The sequence below is a fragment of the Hemitrygon akajei genome, chromosome 23 (genome assembly GCF_048418815.1).
Source record: "Hemitrygon akajei chromosome 23, sHemAka1.3, whole genome shotgun sequence".
In the NCBI taxonomy this organism is placed as follows: domain Eukaryota; kingdom Metazoa; phylum Chordata; class Chondrichthyes; order Myliobatiformes; family Dasyatidae; genus Hemitrygon; species Hemitrygon akajei.
Genome location: NC_133146.1, coordinates 24,727,378 through 24,746,653, shown reverse-complemented (window position 1 = coordinate 24,746,653; position 19,276 = coordinate 24,727,378). Strand labels below are relative to the sequence as shown.

The 19,276-nt window shown below is 43.1% G+C and overlaps 1 protein-coding gene across 6 annotated transcripts in view; it reads right to left on the bottom strand.

Annotated features, from left to right (window-relative positions):
* The window catches only part of LOC140715275 (catenin alpha-3-like), a 1,577,100-nt gene that overhangs the window by 58,455 nt on the left and 1,499,369 nt on the right, over positions 1 to 19,276 (bottom strand). Inside the window, exon 17 of one of the 6 annotated variants that reach the window (XM_073027220.1) lies at positions 10,893 to 10,951. The exons of the other annotated variants lie outside the window; for them this stretch is intronic. Within the exon in view, the coding sequence (XP_072883321.1) occupies positions 10,912 to 10,951 (40 nt within the window). The 3' untranslated portion in view covers positions 10,893 to 10,911. Of the gene's footprint in view, positions 1 to 10,892; positions 10,952 to 19,276 lie in introns of those variants that run through there. 6 annotated transcript variants of the gene reach the window in all.

The window sequence follows — 19,276 nt, the reverse complement described above, 5'->3', positions numbered from 1 at the left end:
TGAACAAATCCATTACACAGAAAAGATTTCCCTGTGTACTCCTCCTATATATACATACATACACATATATGCACACAAATGTATATATTCTCATTTTGGTGGGGAAAAAGGAGTAAGTGAGCAAATAAAGAATAACAACTAAGTAATATAAAATCCACATTATAATAAGTATTTCTTGAGATAGGTATATCACCATGTACTTTTGCTTTCCTTTAGCTTCTCAACATTTTTAAAGTTAGCCAAACCTTATGGTTCTTCTGAAGGGGGTGAGGACTGTCTTTGGGAAACTCCCGGTCTCTTCCTGATATATTTCTCTCGGCCTCCTCCCGTCTCCTGCCTTCTCGATTCTCGCATTATTTTCCAAGCGGAGCGGGATCATTCTTCAGTCAAGCTTTCACTCGTTTTGGTCATGCTGATGGGCAACCCTCTGGCCTTCATGTCTGTGGTCGATTCTGGCCTCTTCCTCTTCATTTCCAGTTCTCATGAAGGGTCTCAGCCCGAAAGGTCGACTGTTTATTCATTTCTGTAGATGCTACCTGACCTCCAGCACTTTGAGTGTGTTGCTCTGGATTTCCAGCATCTGCAGAGTCTCTTGTGTCTATGATTTGCTACTCCACTGCGAAGTCTCTTCGAGGAATGCTTACCCTGAAGAAGTTTAAATCTTCTCTTTGACAGGAATTCAGCGAGACCCTCTTTTGCAGTTCCCCCTCTGTGATCTCTACTGCCCTCTGACTCTTTGACCATGTACTCACCCAGACTTGCTAACACAGCCAAGTATAACATCGATTTCTCCATCTGGTAATTTTTCCCCTCCCCCTTCCCTCTCCTTTTCTTCCTCATGCTGGCCTCTTACTTCTTCTCCTCACCTGCTTATCACCTCCCCGAGTGCTCCTTCTTGTTCTTCACTTTCTCCTGTGGTGCACTCTCCTCTTCTATCAGATTCTTTCTCCAGCCCTTTACCTTTCCCACCCACCTGGCTCCATCTTTTAGCTAGTCCTCTCTCCCCTCCTCCTACCTTTTTTATTCTGGCACCTTCCCCCTTTCTTTCCCGTCCTGATGAAGGACCTTGGCCCGGATTGTTGACTATTTAACCATTTCCATGGATGCTGCCTGATCCGCTGAGTTTCTCCAGCATTTTGTGACACCACATTCAAAGAATGATGGACCAGTATTCCTGGATTCCTCAGTTCTACCACAGTCCTTAGTGCCCTGTCATTCACAGTGCGGGCCTACCATGGTTGGTCCTCCCGAAGTGCCACACCTCACACTTGTCTTCAATAAGTTCGATACGCCATTTTTCAGCCCATTTTTCCGGCTGGTCCAGATGATACACAAAATTAACAACCCATTACACAGACAAAGAAGCTTAATCATATCTTAATTGCCTCATTATTTCACCCTATCCGAGAAGTACTGTTTCATGCACAGCAACCTTCCCTGCCTCCCTGACAACTAACTTCTCTCTTTCTCTGATCAATGAAAGGTTCCAGACCTGAAATGTTAACCTTTCTCTTTCCTTGACCTGCTGATTTACTCCAGCATTTCCTGCTTTTTTCCCTATCATTTGTAGCTTCATTGATTTTCATAAATACAAGAAATCTCTCCTTTTTTCAAAGACCTAATGCATCTCCCTAGTTTTTACATTATATCCCTTAACCCCAACATATTTTTGCTTGATCTACTTTATAGTGTGTCCACAGTAATATATTGTTAAATATGCCATTCCACCTCTTGCATGAATATTTCTGCCTGAAAGATCAAGCGCAAAACACATTACATGGGTAGAGTGGAACAATACTCCAGAAAGTAGAGCGCATCCTGCCTCCATTACTACAGAAAGTCACTAAATGGGGATAAAATTCTGTGTAATCTCTGTTTCATAACTTAGAAGTTCATAAACAAAGAGCTGTAAAACCCTTTGAAACAGCAGACTGTTAAAATAGCTAATCCCTTTCACTATTTTCCGAATTCAAACACTCCTTCCATAAGGAAATATAGTAGTTTCATTTTCTTAACACTGAAGTTACTGAAGCCAGAATCTTCCTTTTTCTTTGCTTCTCCATTAATTTACCCCAAGTTTCTCGGACAGATTTCATGCCAATTTTGGTGGCTTTTTATTTATTCTTAATACAATTCCTTATAGTTTTGTGTAACTGCATTTTCATCATTACTTTTTAATCTGTTTTGTTAGATTTCATGGAATTGATTAAAATGTTCGTCATCCCAACCATCTGTTGATTATATCTCACTTCACCAACCAAAAACTGGTCCTAGTTAAGGGTTAAGTAAGTTTTATTTTCTTTTAAAGGCTGCGATTTTCTGAATCACAACTCCTCGAAAGAGAATTTCACTTCTAATCACTGACTCTGGATGGTTAATACTTCCACCTCATCTACAGCTTTGGGTGAGCATAAACCATGACATGGATGGAAAACGAAACAGTGACCATTGCTTGCAAGAACTTAACCAGTCACTTGGGTTCCAATAGACGTCATATTTTGAAATATGTGGCATTCTTCATTTGATCTATATTGAAAACGTCTACATTATGATGCATCAGCCCTCCCAATACCGATGTCTCTTTTAGTTCCATAATCCTCTCCACCAGCTCGGCTCTCCTCCGTTTCTGTCCTTTCGTATTTCCTTTTGACGTAGAAGGCCATTTGCCCATCAAGTAACAACTGATCAGTTCCCTGAAACGTGTTCTCTCTTATATACCCACCAGCTCCATCCTGATTTTCCAACTGCCCACCCTCACAGGAGATACATCATGAACTAATTAAGCTTAACTGAACATTGTTGACACAAAAGAGAATTCCTGGGAAAACCCAGGTGGATTAGAGAGAATTCTGCAAATTCCACACAAATAATGCCAGAGGTCAGATAGGAACCTACATTATTGTAGTGTCCTGTTAAGCATCCTAAATTTATCTTGCCGCAGGAGTTTGAACTGTACCTCCTCCAGCTGTCCAGGTTCCAAAGCAAAGGAATTCTTTCCCTAAATCTCAGCTTTTCCATCTCTTTGTCATCCTTTAAGATGTTCCTTAAAATAACCCAAATCTCTATTTGCGTTTCAGAATCAAGTGATGCTGCTTCTCGGGAGAACTGTATTGGGACGTTTTTATAAAAATGCAAACTCTTACGAATTTGTGCATTCCTTTTAGAGATTGAATTCATTATTTTGTGGGACATCTTTCACAAAACTATGTAACAAGATGTTGGTTGCTTAAAAATCTTGGCAGTCTGCCGTTGATTTTGTCAGCAAGACCCAGTTGTTCTCAAGCAGATAATTTGTGTCTAAATCATGCATTGGTTTGGTTGTTTAGGTAGTAATGGTTAGTCAGCTCTTCTGCAACAGTATATTACTGTGGGACCTAAGTTAAGAAATCCATGGACCCAAAAGCTGCCTACACTGACAGCAGACTCCACTTCCTAAAGCTGATATTTAATGCATAACCTCTTATTCTGCGACAATCCCTACTCTGGTTTTGGTGTGGCTAATGAGGCCAATGTGGAAAATTCAGTCTCTTTCACACATGGACTGCTGGGTGGGTAGTTTGTGAGTGGGGCATTCGTATCTTTGCTTAAGCAAAACTTCTGTGTGTACTGGATGCAGCACTTCAAGGTTCTCAGGACTATGCTGAGCCTTTGTATGGCATTAATCAGACTGTACCCCGAGTATTATGAGTAATTTTGGGTCCCTTAATCTAAGAAAGGGTGTGTTGATATTGGAAAGCGTTCAGAGGAGGTCCACAAGAATGATTCCAGGAATGAAAGGGTAAACACCCTGGGAATGAAAGGCTCTTTGCTTGTACTTACGGGAGTTTAAGAGAATGAAGGGGGCTCTCATTGAAACCTATTGAATATTGAAAAGCCTAGATAGAGTGGACATGGAGAGGATGTTTCCGACACTAGGGTATTCTAGGACCAGTTTCAAACAGAGATGAGGAAGAATTTCTTTAGCCAGAGAGTGGCGAATCTTTGGAATTCACTGCCACTGAGGACTGCGATCAGTAAGGACATCAAAGGGAGCATGCAGGAGAATGGGGTTGTGAGGGATAATAAATCAGCCATGATTGAATGCTGGTGCACGATGGGCTGAATGGCCTAATTCTGCTCCTAATGTCTTATGGTCCTCTGCACCAGTCAATCTGTTTTTCTGTCAACCCCATTCTCCTGCCTTCACCTCACGACCCTTAACACCCCGCACCTTTAACCAGTCAAGAACCTATCAGTCTCTGCCTTAAATACAGCCGATGACCTGGCATCCACAGATTCACCGCCCTCTAGTTGGAGAATTTCTTTCTCATCTCAGTTCTAAAGGGACTTCCCTTTAATCAGAGTCTGTGCCCATGGTTCACAGATTCTCGTACAAATGGAAACATCCTCGCTATGTCTATCCAAGCATTTCATTGTGTGGTCCTTCATTTTCAAGGAGATCTCCTTCGTCCTTCTAAACTCTATTGAGAACAGGTTCGGAGCCATCAAATGCCCCTCATATGTTAAGGTTTTCATTCCTGGGATTATTCTTGTGGACACTTCCCCAGGCCCAGCACATCTTTCCTTGGGCAAAGGGTTGAAAATTGCTCAGAATATTCCAAGTGCATTCTGGCTAATGCCTTATAAAAGCCCTGGTGCACATTCTTGCTTTCATGGTTCCCAGGCACCAGCGGGGCTGATGCACCTTTTCATGGAAACTTCAAACTCGTCCTTGAAACATTTTCTCTGTCTGCGTGGTGTCTCCTGCCATGGCCGAGATAAGCATAGATATGAGGCCACGTACGCAAATAGTATGACTTTTTCCATTTTGCCACAGTAACTGGGGCTCTCATACTGGAAAGGTTGGCGGGGATGCTGATATTGACTGGATTGTCCTTCCAGTACACTCGGCAGATTTTGCAGGAATAGCTTTGGCGGTGTTTTTCCAGTGAGCCGAGAAGACGTCAGAACATACGGTTGTTCTCAGTATGCCACAATTTCTCTGCCAGTCAGATGTTATCGATCTTCAAATACACTTTGCCACAAATGCCAAAGGCCAGGTTGGTGTACTGAAGTCATTCGGAGCCAATAAATTCAGCCAAGGCAGTGAGGAGCCTGCTTTTCAAAAGCTCTCCTCAAAATCTTTTAGCCTGCCCTTGAAGCATTTTCTCAGTCTTCCCGATAATCTCCTTTTGTGGCAAAGCTCAGCGTAGAGTTTAATATTCAGACATAAAGCCCCACATACCTTAAAACAGGGGCTTTAATGTTATCAAATGAGATATTCTATACATTACACAGTAGGGTTCATTTTGCTTATCTGAGCATAGATACTAGCAATACGAACTATAGGTTAGTGTTAGAAAGGACTTTGAGGATCTCGTAGCACTCAAACAATCTGCCCTCCAATGGACTACCTTGGTGTAGAATCCTGTAGTTCAATTGTGCAATCCTCTCTCAAAACGTCACCATTTGCTCTCTCCCATTATTGCCATTCTGACAGTGGTCAGATGAGGTATCCCCCCCTAAGGCAGCTGCAGCCTCCCCAGCTGGGACTGAATGGATAGAGTCATGGAGTCTAGAGCACTATAACACAGAAGCAGGCCCTTCACCTCACAACTACTACTTGTCCATCCTTCTCTTACATAAATGTCGACATCAAACCTGCATCCACCACTTCTACTGGCAGCACGTTCCATATTCTCAGCACCCTCTGAGTGAAGGAGCTTCCCCTTTAACATTTCTACAGTCTGACCTTCAGTTCTACTCTCATCCAACCTCAGTGGAAAAAGCCTGCTTGTATTTGCTCTAATTTTGTGTACCTCTGTCAAATCTCTCCCCATTCTCCGACGCTCCAGGGAATAAAGTCCTGACCTGTTCAACCTTTCCTTGTAACTCAAGTCCTCAAGTCCTGGAAACATCCTTTACGTTTTCTCTGTACTCTTTCAACCTTATTGATATCTCCCTATCAGTAACTGACCAGAACTGCACACAACACTCCAAATTTGACTTCACAAACGCCTCAGACAACTTCAGCATAACATCCCATCTCCTGTACTCAGTACTATGATTTATGAAGGCTAATGTGCCAAAAGCTCTCTTTATAACTCTATCATAAAGTGACATCACTTTTTGGAAATTACAGATCCATATTGCAAGATGCAATATGCAGTGTTTGTTATGCTGATTTGTGGAATGGTAGAATAACGGTTAGTGTAATGCTTTACAGTGACCCCGGTTCAATTCCCGGCACTGTCTGTAAAGATTGTACGTTCTCCACATGAATGTGTGAGTTTCCTCCTACAATCAAAAGACATATGGGTTCTGGTTAGCAAGTTGTGGGCGTGTAATGTTTGCGCTGTCAGCGTGGTGACACTTCAGGGCTGCCCACAGGCACCTTCTCGGACTGTGTGGTCACTGATGCAAAATGACACATTCCACTGTATGCTTTGATGTACATGTGACAAATAATATAAACCTTTATTTATTTTCACTGTTTGATCTGCTGTGATTAACAAGATAGTAACCAGCCTGACGCACGAATTGTCCCATAGCTGAGCTTGAATTCACGGGCATTTAGGGAGAGTGGGGCTTTGATTGCAGCAATTATGATTCTGAACTGATCCCACAACCTACAGAGCCACTTTCAAAAATTCTACAACTGTACCCAGTCTCATTAATTTACTTATTTTTGCATTTGCGCAGTTTATCTTCTTTTGCACATCAGTTGTTTGCCAGTCTTTGTGAGTATTTTTCACTGATTCTATTGTATTTCTCTGTGAATGCCTAAAAGAATCTGAATCTCAGGGTAGTATAAGATGACATATACATACTTTGATAATACATTTACTTTGAACTTTACTTGGAAATATGGAGGGAATTGAGATCTTGGTTTCACATTCATATCGTCTGAATAAACAATCGTGCTGGGTCTCGTACACACACACACACAAATTATTGGAGGAACTCAGCAAGCCAGGCAGCATATATGGAGTGGAAATTCATTCACTTTAATAGATGCTGCTTAACTTGCCTGGCTCTTCCAGCATTTTGTGTGTGTTGCTCAAGATTTCCAGCATCTGCAGAATCTCTTGTGCTTATAATTAGTTTGAGTGACCTAATCTTAAAATTTGTTATGCTGATGTTATGACAAAACACAGCAAGTGCTCTAAAACAAATTACTAGTGGACCCAGGGGCAAATTCAGTAAAACAAGAAAATTATTTAGATTATTAATCATTCAATTTTGCAAGGCAAGGGACTTGAATTTTATATTGAAACATGTGCATGGTTTCTGTACTGGTACGCTGAATATAACTGGTATTGTACTTCATTGTCAAAATTGTAACTACTCCTATTGATTTCAATGGGGAAATTGACAATTCTGGAACATCTGAGGACAGAAACACGTCAGCTTCAGCCAACACCGTCAGGGATTGAATTAGCTAATGGGGACGAAAGGAGGGGCAGTGGGTATCATTGGGAGGAAGGAAGGGACAGCCAGAGTCACACATGGAGGGATATAGAGAAAGATGGATGGGGGGAGAGGAGGGAAGGAGGGAGGGAGGGAGAGAGAGAGAGAGAGAGGGAGAGAGAGAGACGGGGAGAGGGAGAGAAAGAAAGAGAGAGATAGAGAGATGGAGAGAGATGGAGGTGGAGAGAGAGGGAGAAGTGGAGATGGAGTGAGAGAGTGAGAGAGGTAGAGAGAAATGAAGAATTAGGAAGAGACAGGCACATATGAAGAAAAATGGAGAAACACGTACAAGGAGAGGAGAAGGCACATGTACAGGGTAGGGAGACAAATGCCCAGAGAAAGGCACATTTCCCCTCCTGTCTTGTTTACTGTTGGCTAGCATTGTATCGGCTTGCTGTCGGCTGGGAGAGTGCAGTGGTGCTTGAGAGATAGAGAATAGTGTGGAGACCAGAGGACAGAGGGAGGGAGAGTACAGGGGTATCAGGGAGGGAACCATCAGTAGGTTGACATCCTGGCAGTAGGAGGAGAGAGGAGAGTTTGGACAGGAAAGAGACATTGAGAGAGAAAAAGAGAATTATTGCAATTTATGGCAGGCAACTATATCAATCTGACTGGGAAAAACGACAAGGGTTTGAATGGCAGTTTCCAGCTCTTCGTCAGGAAGCTACATCTCAGTGCTCAGTGGTGTATTGTTTAGAAATCATTAGTAATTCAACCCTCAGCACCCTTTCACACTGTGACTTTCAAACAGCCACACTACACTGGTTTTCCTTAACCAGCTCTCTAATCCTACTCAGTTACCTGAGTTCATGCTATCTGGTTAGTGACCAGTCTGTTATAGCTCCTCCCTGTATGAGTTTCATTCACCTCCCCTCAACCTGCTGTGTTCCAAAGAAATTAACATTAACCTAGCAGATCTGTTTAACAAACAAGAGAGAATCTTCAGATGCTGGAAATCCAAGCAATACACATAAAATGCCGGAGGAACCCAGAGGGCCAGGCAGTATCAATGGAAAAAAGACTGCTTAAGCAAACTTCTTCAATGCTGTCATAATCAGCATAAATTCAGCTTTATCTTCTTTAATGCTAATACATGCTTCCCATAAAGTGGTGACCAGAACTAAACAGAGTGATCCAGTTGTGATCAGACTTGGGTTTAATATGGTTCTGGTCTCAGCTCCCTTCTCTTAGATTCTGCACTTACACCATTCAAGGTAAATATCCACCCCTTACTCATTGGTCCTGTTCCTTTTTGAAACCTTCCCAAAGCCAACAGCTTACTTCCTTACCATAAATCACATGGGTAAAACTTCTATCTGTTGTGGGCCTGAATTGATTGACAGAAGCTAAGGAGCTGGCGCTGAGCGTGGTGGATCCGCAATCTTACCAAAGCACTTCTCAACCATTTCCTCTTGCTTCCTACCACTGATGCAAACTTAGATCCAATAAGACGTTTCTTCTTGGATCCAAGCAAGCTTTTAATGTCCTGCCTCACTCCTCCAACAAATCTAGTTTTTAAAAAATATATCAAAATAAACTTTATTCATAATTAAAATGATTTACAAGAATAAATTGTGCAATGTCTTTTCATTCTTTCATTCATAGTCAATGCTTGAAGTACTGTTCTATTGCATTCTTTAAAAACCAATAGAAGTATTGCCACTCGTGTGGCCCCATGGGGTATACACTACTAAAATAATTGAGGGGTTTCCTCACCCGTTCCTCTCCAGTAGCAGAAGAGCCCTATGCTGTGATCCTTCCCCACTGAGTCCTTGCTGAACCAAGCTTCTGTGCATTCCTCAGCATGTACTTGTGCAGCCTAGACCACAGGCCTCGGTTTGAGCCTGACCTCGGGTGCCACGTCTGCAGGATTTGCATGTACTCCTCATGTCCATGTGTGTATCTCCTCAAAGATACACTGGCAGGTTAATTGGCAAATGTCAATTACCCCTTGGAGTAGGCAAGTGGCAAAAGAATTAAAAGTAATAGGGATGAGAGAGAAAACAAGTCACGGGATTACCGGGAAAGTCAGGAGAGCTGGAATGGACTGATGGACCACATCACCTCTTTCTGTGTCATATATTGTAAGTAAGTAACCTGTTGGTGGGACTTTGTCGTGGTCTTTGCTGAAGTCTGTGCAGATTACATGAAGTACATTGCAATCATTCTTGATACTGCCTCAGTAATGTAGTGGAACACATTCCGTTATTGTTTTCCCCTCAGTGCACTGTTATGATGACGTGATCTGTTTGGGTAGCATGCAAAAGAAACTTTTTCACTGTTTTTCACTCAGCAGTTTTCCTCTGTTTTTCACAGAGAGGAAGTCATCACCCTGACACAGTGGTGTCAAGAAAACAACCTCTCCCTCAATGTCGCGAAAACAAAGGAGGCTGGTTGTGGACTACAGGAGGAAGGGAGACAGGCTAACTCCTATTGACATCAATGGATCTGGGGTTGAAAGGATGAACAGCTTTAAGTTCCTTGGCATCCACATCACTGAGGATCTCACATATCGGCTGTGTGGTGAAAAAGGCACGACAGCACCTCTTTCACCTCAGACGGTTGAGGAAGTTTGGTTTGGGCCCCCAAATTCTTAGAACTTTCTACAGGGGCACAATTGAGAGCATCCTGACTGGCTGCATCACTGCCTGGTACGGGAACTGTACTTCCCTCAATCGCAGGACTCTGCAGAGAGTGGTGCGGACAGCCCAGCGCATCTGGAGATGTGAACATCCTACTATTTAGGACTTTTACAGAGACAGGTGTGTAAAAAGGGCCTGATGGATCATTGGGGACCCGAGTCACCCCAACCACAATCTGTTCCAGCTGCTACCATCCGGGAAATGGTACTGTAGCATAAAAGCCAGGACCAACAGGCCCCAGGACAGCTTCTTCCACCAGGCATCCTACTGATTAATTCATGCTGATACAATTGTATTTCTGTTATATTGATTGTCCTATTGTACATACTATTTATTACAAATTACTATAAATTGCACAGTTAGATGGAGACGTAACATAGAGATTTTTACTCATGTATGTGAAGGATGTAAGAAATAAAGTCAATTTAATTCAATACACGCGGCAATAGTTAACCAATTTAGCACTTTATATACCAGGTACTTTATCACTAACAAATATATGCTGGCTTACTGTTCAAGATGGACTAGTGCCTGTCTAACCATAATCTGTCCCTGTGTAATGAACTGGTTCACTTCCTTGATTTTCACCATCTGGTGACTGATATTTGCGATAGTTAAAGATTTTTATTCCCAGAAATAAGAGCAGATACAATGCTTCAGTAAGGGAATGTTGGTGCTTAGACGGTGTGCGGGGATGCTCAGCACGGTGCGGTGGAGCTTGGCGTTGCTCCTTGATTGTCTGAGAGGAGAGGGGTCACGGCTTCATTTTCTTCCTCTGCCACCTTGCACAAAATGCTCCCCCTTCTTCCTCCAATATTGATCAGCTCCAAGTATGAGCGGGTCGAGGATCTGGCCAGCTCCTGTGGGTAATGATTTGTTTTGTATGAACGACAAACTTTACACTGTACCTCAGCACACCTGACAATAAAACCATTTCCGCCAGAGATGCGGACAGATCGGAAACTCCTGCACTGAGAAACTTTCACTGATCCCTCACGGGATGGCATGACTGTACCCTTGCAGCCTTGGCAAAGTGTCCAAAGTATAGTGAATGTGGCAGGAATAGCATCACCATTAACGACTCATACCTTAGCTGTAAGACGCACTGAGTGATTTTGTTGTAACTCTGAGTCGCCTTGCTGTCCACTTGAGGTTAAAAAACTTACTCAGAGATGTTCTGTATTTAACAACTTTCACAGGTTCCACAGAACAAGGTAACAGGATCATAACAAGATTAAAAAATTAGCTTTGTTTATCACATGTACGTTGAAACATACAGTGAAATGCGTTGTTTTGCGTCAAATAGAATCAGCGAGGATTGTGCAGGGAAGCCAGCAAGTGTTTCCACACTTCTGGTGTCAACACAGAGTGCCATAGCTTCCCAAGTCCTTTGGAATGTGAGAGGAAACCAGAGTACCCGGAGGAAACCTCTGCAGTCAAGAAGAGTATGTACAAACTTCTTCCAGACAGTGGCGGGGACCAAACCCGACTGATTTCACATCTGGCGCTGTAAAGCATGGTACTAACCACTATGCCTCCATCTCAGAACGATTAAATGGAAATTTACTGAGCATGTAACAAATGCAGTCTGGCTTTAAAGCTGGATTTAAAATTGCTGACTGTGTGAAAGATCTTTTTCTGTCAGACTATGTCCAGGAACCAATAAGAGAAAAGGCTGAGATGAAGTGATGAGTAATGGGCCACATTTAGTTTACAGCCTCACGGTTCATGAACGTTCATCTATCATTGGCCATAATGTCATCAAATTCAACGTAGTATCGGAAAAGGAGAAAAATTAAACAGCTGAGGTTCTGGATTTAGTTAGTGGGGCTCTGATGTGATGGCAACTGAGACAGTCCATGACAAACTGGATGAATAGCTACGTAAAATTACAGCAGAGCAGTGAGAGCTGTTCACAAGCAAATTCACTGTGTTCAAGGCCATTTTATTCCTAAGGGACGAGAGCAGCAGTTACTAAATAAAATGCCACAGATGATAAAGAACGGCGCAAATCATGAAGACAAAAGGGGAAAAAAGTATACAAAGCAGCAAAAACTAATGTTGACTCTGGCAACTTAATTATATCAAGATACAGCATGCTAACAGACCCTTCCAAACAAACAAGCCTGAGCTGTTGAATTACACCCATGAGACCAATTAACCTGCTAATTTGTACGTTTTCAAACTGTGGGAGGACACTGGAGCACTCGAAGGAAACCCGCATAGTCACGGGGAGAACGTCCAAACTCTTTACAGACAGCAGCGGGAATTGAACCTGGGTTATTGGCTCTGTGACAGCGTTAGGCTAACCGCAAGAAAAAAAGGCAAAAGTTGCCAAAAACACAGGAAGAGCTGAGGGAAGGGAACACAAGAAGAAACTTTTCAGGGAGATCAAAATCAACACAAGTTGAATTGATAATTTAGGGCCCTCAGAAACAAACAACGTTACTCCACAAATGCAAACTGGGACAGAACTGGGAAGGTATATAGCGACTCAAAAAACTGCAGATGCTGGAAGGGGCAAAGAAAAGCAACTGCTGGGGGAACTTAGCAGGTCGCACAGCATCTGTGGAGTGAAATGGGCCATCAGTGTTCGGGTCAAGATACTTCATGTAGACTGAAGGAGTAAAGAAGGGAGATAGCAGTATGAAGTGGTGAAGGCAGGGGGTGGGGCAAGAGCTGTGATGTGATAGGTGGAGCCAGCTGGGACAGGTTGATAGACAGATGGAGAAGGGGAGGGTGGAACTAGTGACTGGGAGTTGGATGTGATAGGTGGATCCAGCTGGGGACGAGTTGATGGACAGATGGAGAAGGGAAATTGGGACTAGTGACAAGGAGTCGGATGTGAGAGGTGGAGGGGACAAAGAGCTTTAGAGGATGGAATCTGATGGGAAAGGAGGATGGAGTACAGAAACAAATGAAGGAGGTGAGGAGGGCCAATGGAGCCCCATGAGAAGAGTATGTGGGTATTTGGCAGTGAATGTGGGTGGAGGAAGGGAAAGAAACTTGGGGCTGGGGAGGGTGGGGTCAGGAGCATTTGGGAGTGTGTAGAAAGGACTGGGTAGATCAGAAGGAGAGATAAAGGGACAGAACCGAAGCAGATTACCTGAAACTGAAGAAATCAATGTTCATGCCATCGGGTTGCAGACTTCCGAGGTGAAATATGGGGTTCTGTTCCTCTAGTTTGCAATTGGCCTCACTCCAGCAGCAGAGGGGGCAGAGGACAGACACCCTGCGTGTGGGACTGGGCAGGAAAATTATAATGGCTGGCAACCGGGAACTCCAAATGATCATGGCTGACACTCAGCAAAATGGTCACCCAGTCTGTGTCTGGTGTCACCGATGTAGAGAAGCCTACATCAAATGCAAATGACACGGAGGAGGAGGCGCATATAAATCTCTGCCTCATCTGGAAGGGCTACTCAAGTCCCTGGAAGGTACTTATATCTTATATCTGCTCTTCGGGGTACCAATGATTGGAAACTAGTCCAAATGTTAGAGCCAGGCTTTTCAAGTCTAAAGGACAGGCACAGTGGATGATGGGAATTTGGGATTATCTCTCTAAAAGTATTAATACTGAGTCAGTTGTTAATTGCAATCAGTGATGGGTGGATTTTTGAAAGCCAGCCAGCATACTCAGAACTGTGGAGAAAAGACAGGTACGTAGGAATATGGTAAAATAAGAACATGCGTGGCCTCTTTAGCACTTCCATGATCACGGTTGATCCTTCGCCTCTTCACCATTCTCCTGTCCCTCCCTGCCATTTGTGTCTAGGGACCTGGTGACAATGAAACTCCGAGTCTCAGGACCTTGGTGTTGCTGGACCGACAGATTTTCTGCACCGCTGGATGTTATTCACTAGTAACACACCAAAACACTTTCAATTCACTCCCTATTACACAGTAGTGTTATAAAGTGAGTTCAAAAGAAATGGGGGAAACAAACACTAAAGAGAGCTTGGGAACAGGGCCCTGGTTAGTTTAAAAAGAGCAGAAATCAGGGTTTCAGTCAACTTCAAAGGGAGAGCAAGAAACGTAACTGGCTGAGACTGATGAGCAACCACAAACAAGAGAAAATGCTCAGATGCTAGAAATCTGAGTAACACACACACAAAGCTCAGCAGGTCCCTTCAGAACATCTCTGAATGAAGAAACTTCTCGTCTTTGCCCTTACGCCTTACTCCATGTCCCGAGACAGCAATCCCTGTGTCAAGACTACCCAGCCAAAATAAAACATTCTTTCTGCACCCAGCCTTTAAAGCTCTGTCAAAATTTTACATGTCTCAATGTCTTTTCATTCTTCCAAATTCTGGTGGATAATTGTTAAATCTTTCCTAAATGACTTTTCTGCCATCATGGAGTCACTCCAAAGTGCCTGTACTGGACAACCTGTGGTCAGGATATAATATTTTTAGGTAAAGTAACTAAAATTGTTGGTCGTACTGATTTGAAACATTAGCACTGTCTGTCTTGTCACCCTTGCTGCCTGGATTGTTGAGTGTTTCCAGCATTATGAATTAATAATATACTATCTGGACATACAATTAATCTGTGTACATAAGCTATCTTATATTCGGGTAGATGGAGCTCGTCAGCCTGGGAAGGCAGTCCATCTAAGAGAGGGAAAACTCTGATTTCAAACCTCTGCTGCCTAGTAAACCCTGAGGACAAATCCTGAGCTGGAGTCCCTAAGGCAGTCCAAAGTTGCCCTCAACTTTGTTCTGGCAACTCCTACGACGAGACAGGTGCCAAGCTGTATCCGCCCTTGCCCTTCCCTTGGACAACATCGGTGGCGTGGAGAGGGGAGACTCGCTGCATGGGCAACTGCTGGTCTTCTATACAACCTTGCCCAGGCCTGCGCCCCGGAGAGTTCCAGGCGACCTCCATGCAGAATACGACCCGTCTACAACCACTCTTTGCCTTCTGTGGGCAAGCCAGTTCTGGATCCACAAAGCAACGTCCCCTTGCATCCCATGCCTCCTTATTTTCTCAATAAGCCTTGCACAGGGTACCTTATCAAATGCCTTGCTGAAATCCATGTACACTACATCTACTGCTCTACCTTCATCAATGTGTTTAGTCACATCCTCAAAAAATTCAATCAGGCTCATAAGGCACGACATGCTTTTGACAAAGCCATACTGACTATTCCTAATCATATTATGCCTCTCCAACTGTTCATAAATCCTGCTTCTCAAGATTTTCTCCATCAACTTAACAACCACTAAAGTAAGACTCACTGGTCCTCAAAAAGTAAGATTTCCTAAACCTGTTAGCCTTGCCTTTTATCCTGACAGGAACAAACAAACTCTGTACTCTCAAAATATCATTATTGAAGGCCTCCCACTTACAAAGAACACCTTTGCCAGAAAACAATCTGTCCCAACCCACACTTGCCAGATCCTTTCTGATACCATCATAAAATTGGCCTTCCTCCAATGTAGAATCTTAACTTGAGAACCAGACCTATCCTTTTCCAGAATTACATTGAAACTAATGGTATTCTGGTCACTACACAAACTTGTGTCATCTATCCTGTCTCATTCCCTAATAGGAGATCAGGTATTGCACTCTCTCTCGTTGGGACCTCTATGTACTGATTAAGGAAACCTTCCTGAACAGATTTGACAAACTCTTTCTCATCTAGGACTTATACATTATGGGAAGTTCTAGTCAATATGTGGAAAGTTAAAATCATCTACTATCACAACTTTATGTTTCTTTCAACAGCCTGCGATCTCTCTTCAAATTAGCTCCTCTAAATCCCGTGGATTGTTGGGAGGTCTATAATATAATCCCATTAATGTGGTTATACCTTTCTTACTCCTCAGTTCCACCTATAAAGCCTCACTAGATAAGCTCTCCAGTCAGTCCTGACTGCTGTGACATTTTCCCTGACTAGTAATACTAACTCTCCTTTTTTAATCCCTCCTGCTGTCTTATCTTATGTCTAAATCAACAGAACTGCAGAATATTGAGCTGCCAGTCCTGCCTCTCCTGCAACCAAGCCTCACTAATGGCTACAGTATCAGAGTTCCATATGTTAATCCAGGCGCTGAGTAGGCTACGGTCAATTATGGAAAACTCTGAACATCCTCTACATAGCACCATCCAGAGACAGAGAAGCAGTTTCAGCGACAGGTTACTATCGATGCAATGCTCCTCAGACAGGATGAAGAGGTCAATACTCCCCAATGCCATTAGGCTTTACAATTCAACCGCCAGGACTTAAAAACTTTTTAAAAGCTATTATTAATGCTTTTTGAGATAGTGATTTAGATGCGTATCATATTTTTTACTGAGTTAAGTATTGTATGTAATTAGTTTTGCTACAACAAGTGTATGGGACATTGGAAAAAAAAGTTGAATTTCCCCATGGGGATGAATAAAGTATCTATCTATCTATCTATCTATCTATCTATCTATCTATCTATCTATCTATCTTTGTCATTTCTGCAACGCTTCTTGCATTGAAATATATGCAACTCAGAACACCACCATGCTTGACCTTTTCCTTCCTGACTTTGTCTGAAGTCTTAACAACATCTGTCTCCACAACCTCTCCACTATCTGTTCTGGCACTCAGGTTCCCATCCCTCTGCAACTCTAGTTTAACCCCTTTCCCCTCACCACCCTGTGCAGTACGAGCAAACCCTCCCACTGGGATATTAGTCCCCCTCCAGCTTGGGTGCAACCTGTCTCTTCTGTACAAGTCCCATCTTCACTGGAAGAGAACCCAATGGTCCCAAAATCAGAAGCCTCCCTCCTATACCGTATGATCTTCCTATTTCTGGCCTCACTAACACATGGGCCAGGTAGCAGTCCTGAGATTACAACCCTGGAGGTCCTGCCTTTCAACTTAGCACCTAACTCCCTGAACTCACTTTGCAGAACTTCATCCCTCTTCCTACCTATTTCATTGGTATCTATATGGTCCACAACCTCTGGCTGCTCACTCTCCGTCCTAAGAATGCTGAGGACTCAGTCCAAGATGTCCCGGACCTTGACACCCGATAGGCAATATGCCATCCAGAAATCTTGTTCTCACCCACAGAACCTCCTTTCTGTTCCCCTAAGTAACAAATCTCCTGTCACCACAGCTCGCCTCTTCTCCCCACTTCCCTTCTGAGCCACAGAGACAGATTCAGTGCCAGACACCTGATCAATGTGACTTTCCTCTGCTCGGTCATCCCCTCTAACAGTATCCAAAGTGATCTACCTGTTGTTGAGGGGGATGGACACAGGGGTACTGTGCACTGTCTGGTTAATGACTTTTACCCTTTTAACTGTCATCCAGTTTCATGTGCCCTGCACCAGGGGTTTAACTACCTCTCTCCGTGTCCCTCAACCTCACGAATGATCTGGAGTTCATCCAACTCCAGCTCCAACTTCTTATGGCCGAGTGTTAGAAGCTTCAGCTAGTTGCACTTCTTGCAGGTGAAGTTGTCAGGGAGACTGGAGGTCACCCTGCCTTCCCCTGTCCCTCAAGAGGAACATTCTACTATCCTGCCTGGCTTGCTTACTGCAGGATGAAACAATAAATAAACTGGAAAAAAAATCTACCTACAGCTCTTTAGAATCTCCTACATGGGAAAAAGATCAGTCTTATCTCTGTCCCTCATGATTTTATAAACCTCTGTACGGTCACCCTTCGGCCTCCTTCACTCTGAGAGAAAACAGTCCCAACCTAGCTATTCTCTCCTCATAACTCAAGCTCTTCAGTCCTGACAACATTCTTGTGAATCTTTTTTATACCTCCTCTACCACGATTATACCTGTCCTATCGTTGGCAACCATAAATGCACACAATGCTCCAGGAGATGCCTGACCGTCCTGTACAGCTGAAGCTTGGTGACTCAACTCTTTACACAATGCCCCATTCAATACAGACAAGTGTGCATACACCTTCTTCATCAGGTTGTCTACCTGCGTCACCACTTTAAGGGAACTATATACTTTTGCTCCCAGGTTTTCTGTTCTACGACACTCCTGGGGCCCTGTCTTTCACTGTGTATGTCCCATCTTGGTTTAAAGTCCCCAAATGCATCACTTTACACTTGTCCAAGCTAAATTGCATCTGCCCTTTCTTGGCCCACTTTACCTAGATCTTGATCCTATCATAATCTTGGTTAATCTTCACTAATTTTGATGTCATCCATAAACTTACTAATGATGCCATCTACACTTTTATCCAAATCGTTAACATATAAACAGACAACAGGAGACCCAGTGCCAATTTCTGAGGTGCACCAAAAGCAAAGGCTTCCTGTGAGAAAAAACACTTCTCTTTTACCCTCTGTTTTCTTCTATCAAGCCATTTTGTATATAACTACCTCAGATCACATCTAATCTCACCTTCCAGACTGGTTTGCCATGCAGGACCATGTCAAAAGCCTTGCTAAAGCCTATGTAGACAGCATCTACCATATTACCCTCATCTACCCTCTTGGTCACCCCTTCAAAAACCACATGCAGATTGGGAAGTTAATTGCCCCTACAGGAGGTTGTGGTAGCAATTTGAGAGGAATGTGTGGAGAAAAAGATGGGAATGGTGTAGGATTAATATAAATGGATGCTTGACAATTGGCCTGGACTTGGGAGGCCAAAGAGATGATTTCTGAGCTCTATGAGATTTACAGGCATGTTGCCAGGATTGGAAAATATTAACTATGTGGAAAGATTGGCTAGACTACATTTATTTTCCAGCAATGAAGGGAGGCTTAATTGCAATATATGGAATTATTAAGGGTATGGATAAAATAGACACGATCTAGGTTACATGCCAGAAGTATTAAAAAGTGGGGAACAGATTTAAATCAATAGGCGCCAAGCATGATAAATCACATAAATTTTCCAGTGCATCAAAAGGACCAATGACGTGTAAGTGCTGGGTTGAAGATACTTCTCACAGAGTCACAGGGAACTGTTAAGTATTAATTTGTATCCATGTCCAACTAATCTCTATAAAAGTCACAAGGGCTACATAACTACTGTATACTCAATTGATTTAATAGAGGTTTAAATTTCATGGGTTTAGTGAATGGACAAACAGCCACAGGATTAAAACTCCACTAATACATTTCAGTCCCTTTTATGGCTAATGCTACTTTGAATTTCCAGAGAGTGGAATTAAAAACACAGCGCCACACAGAAAGGGTGGGATTTTGGTGTGGAACTCTGTGAAG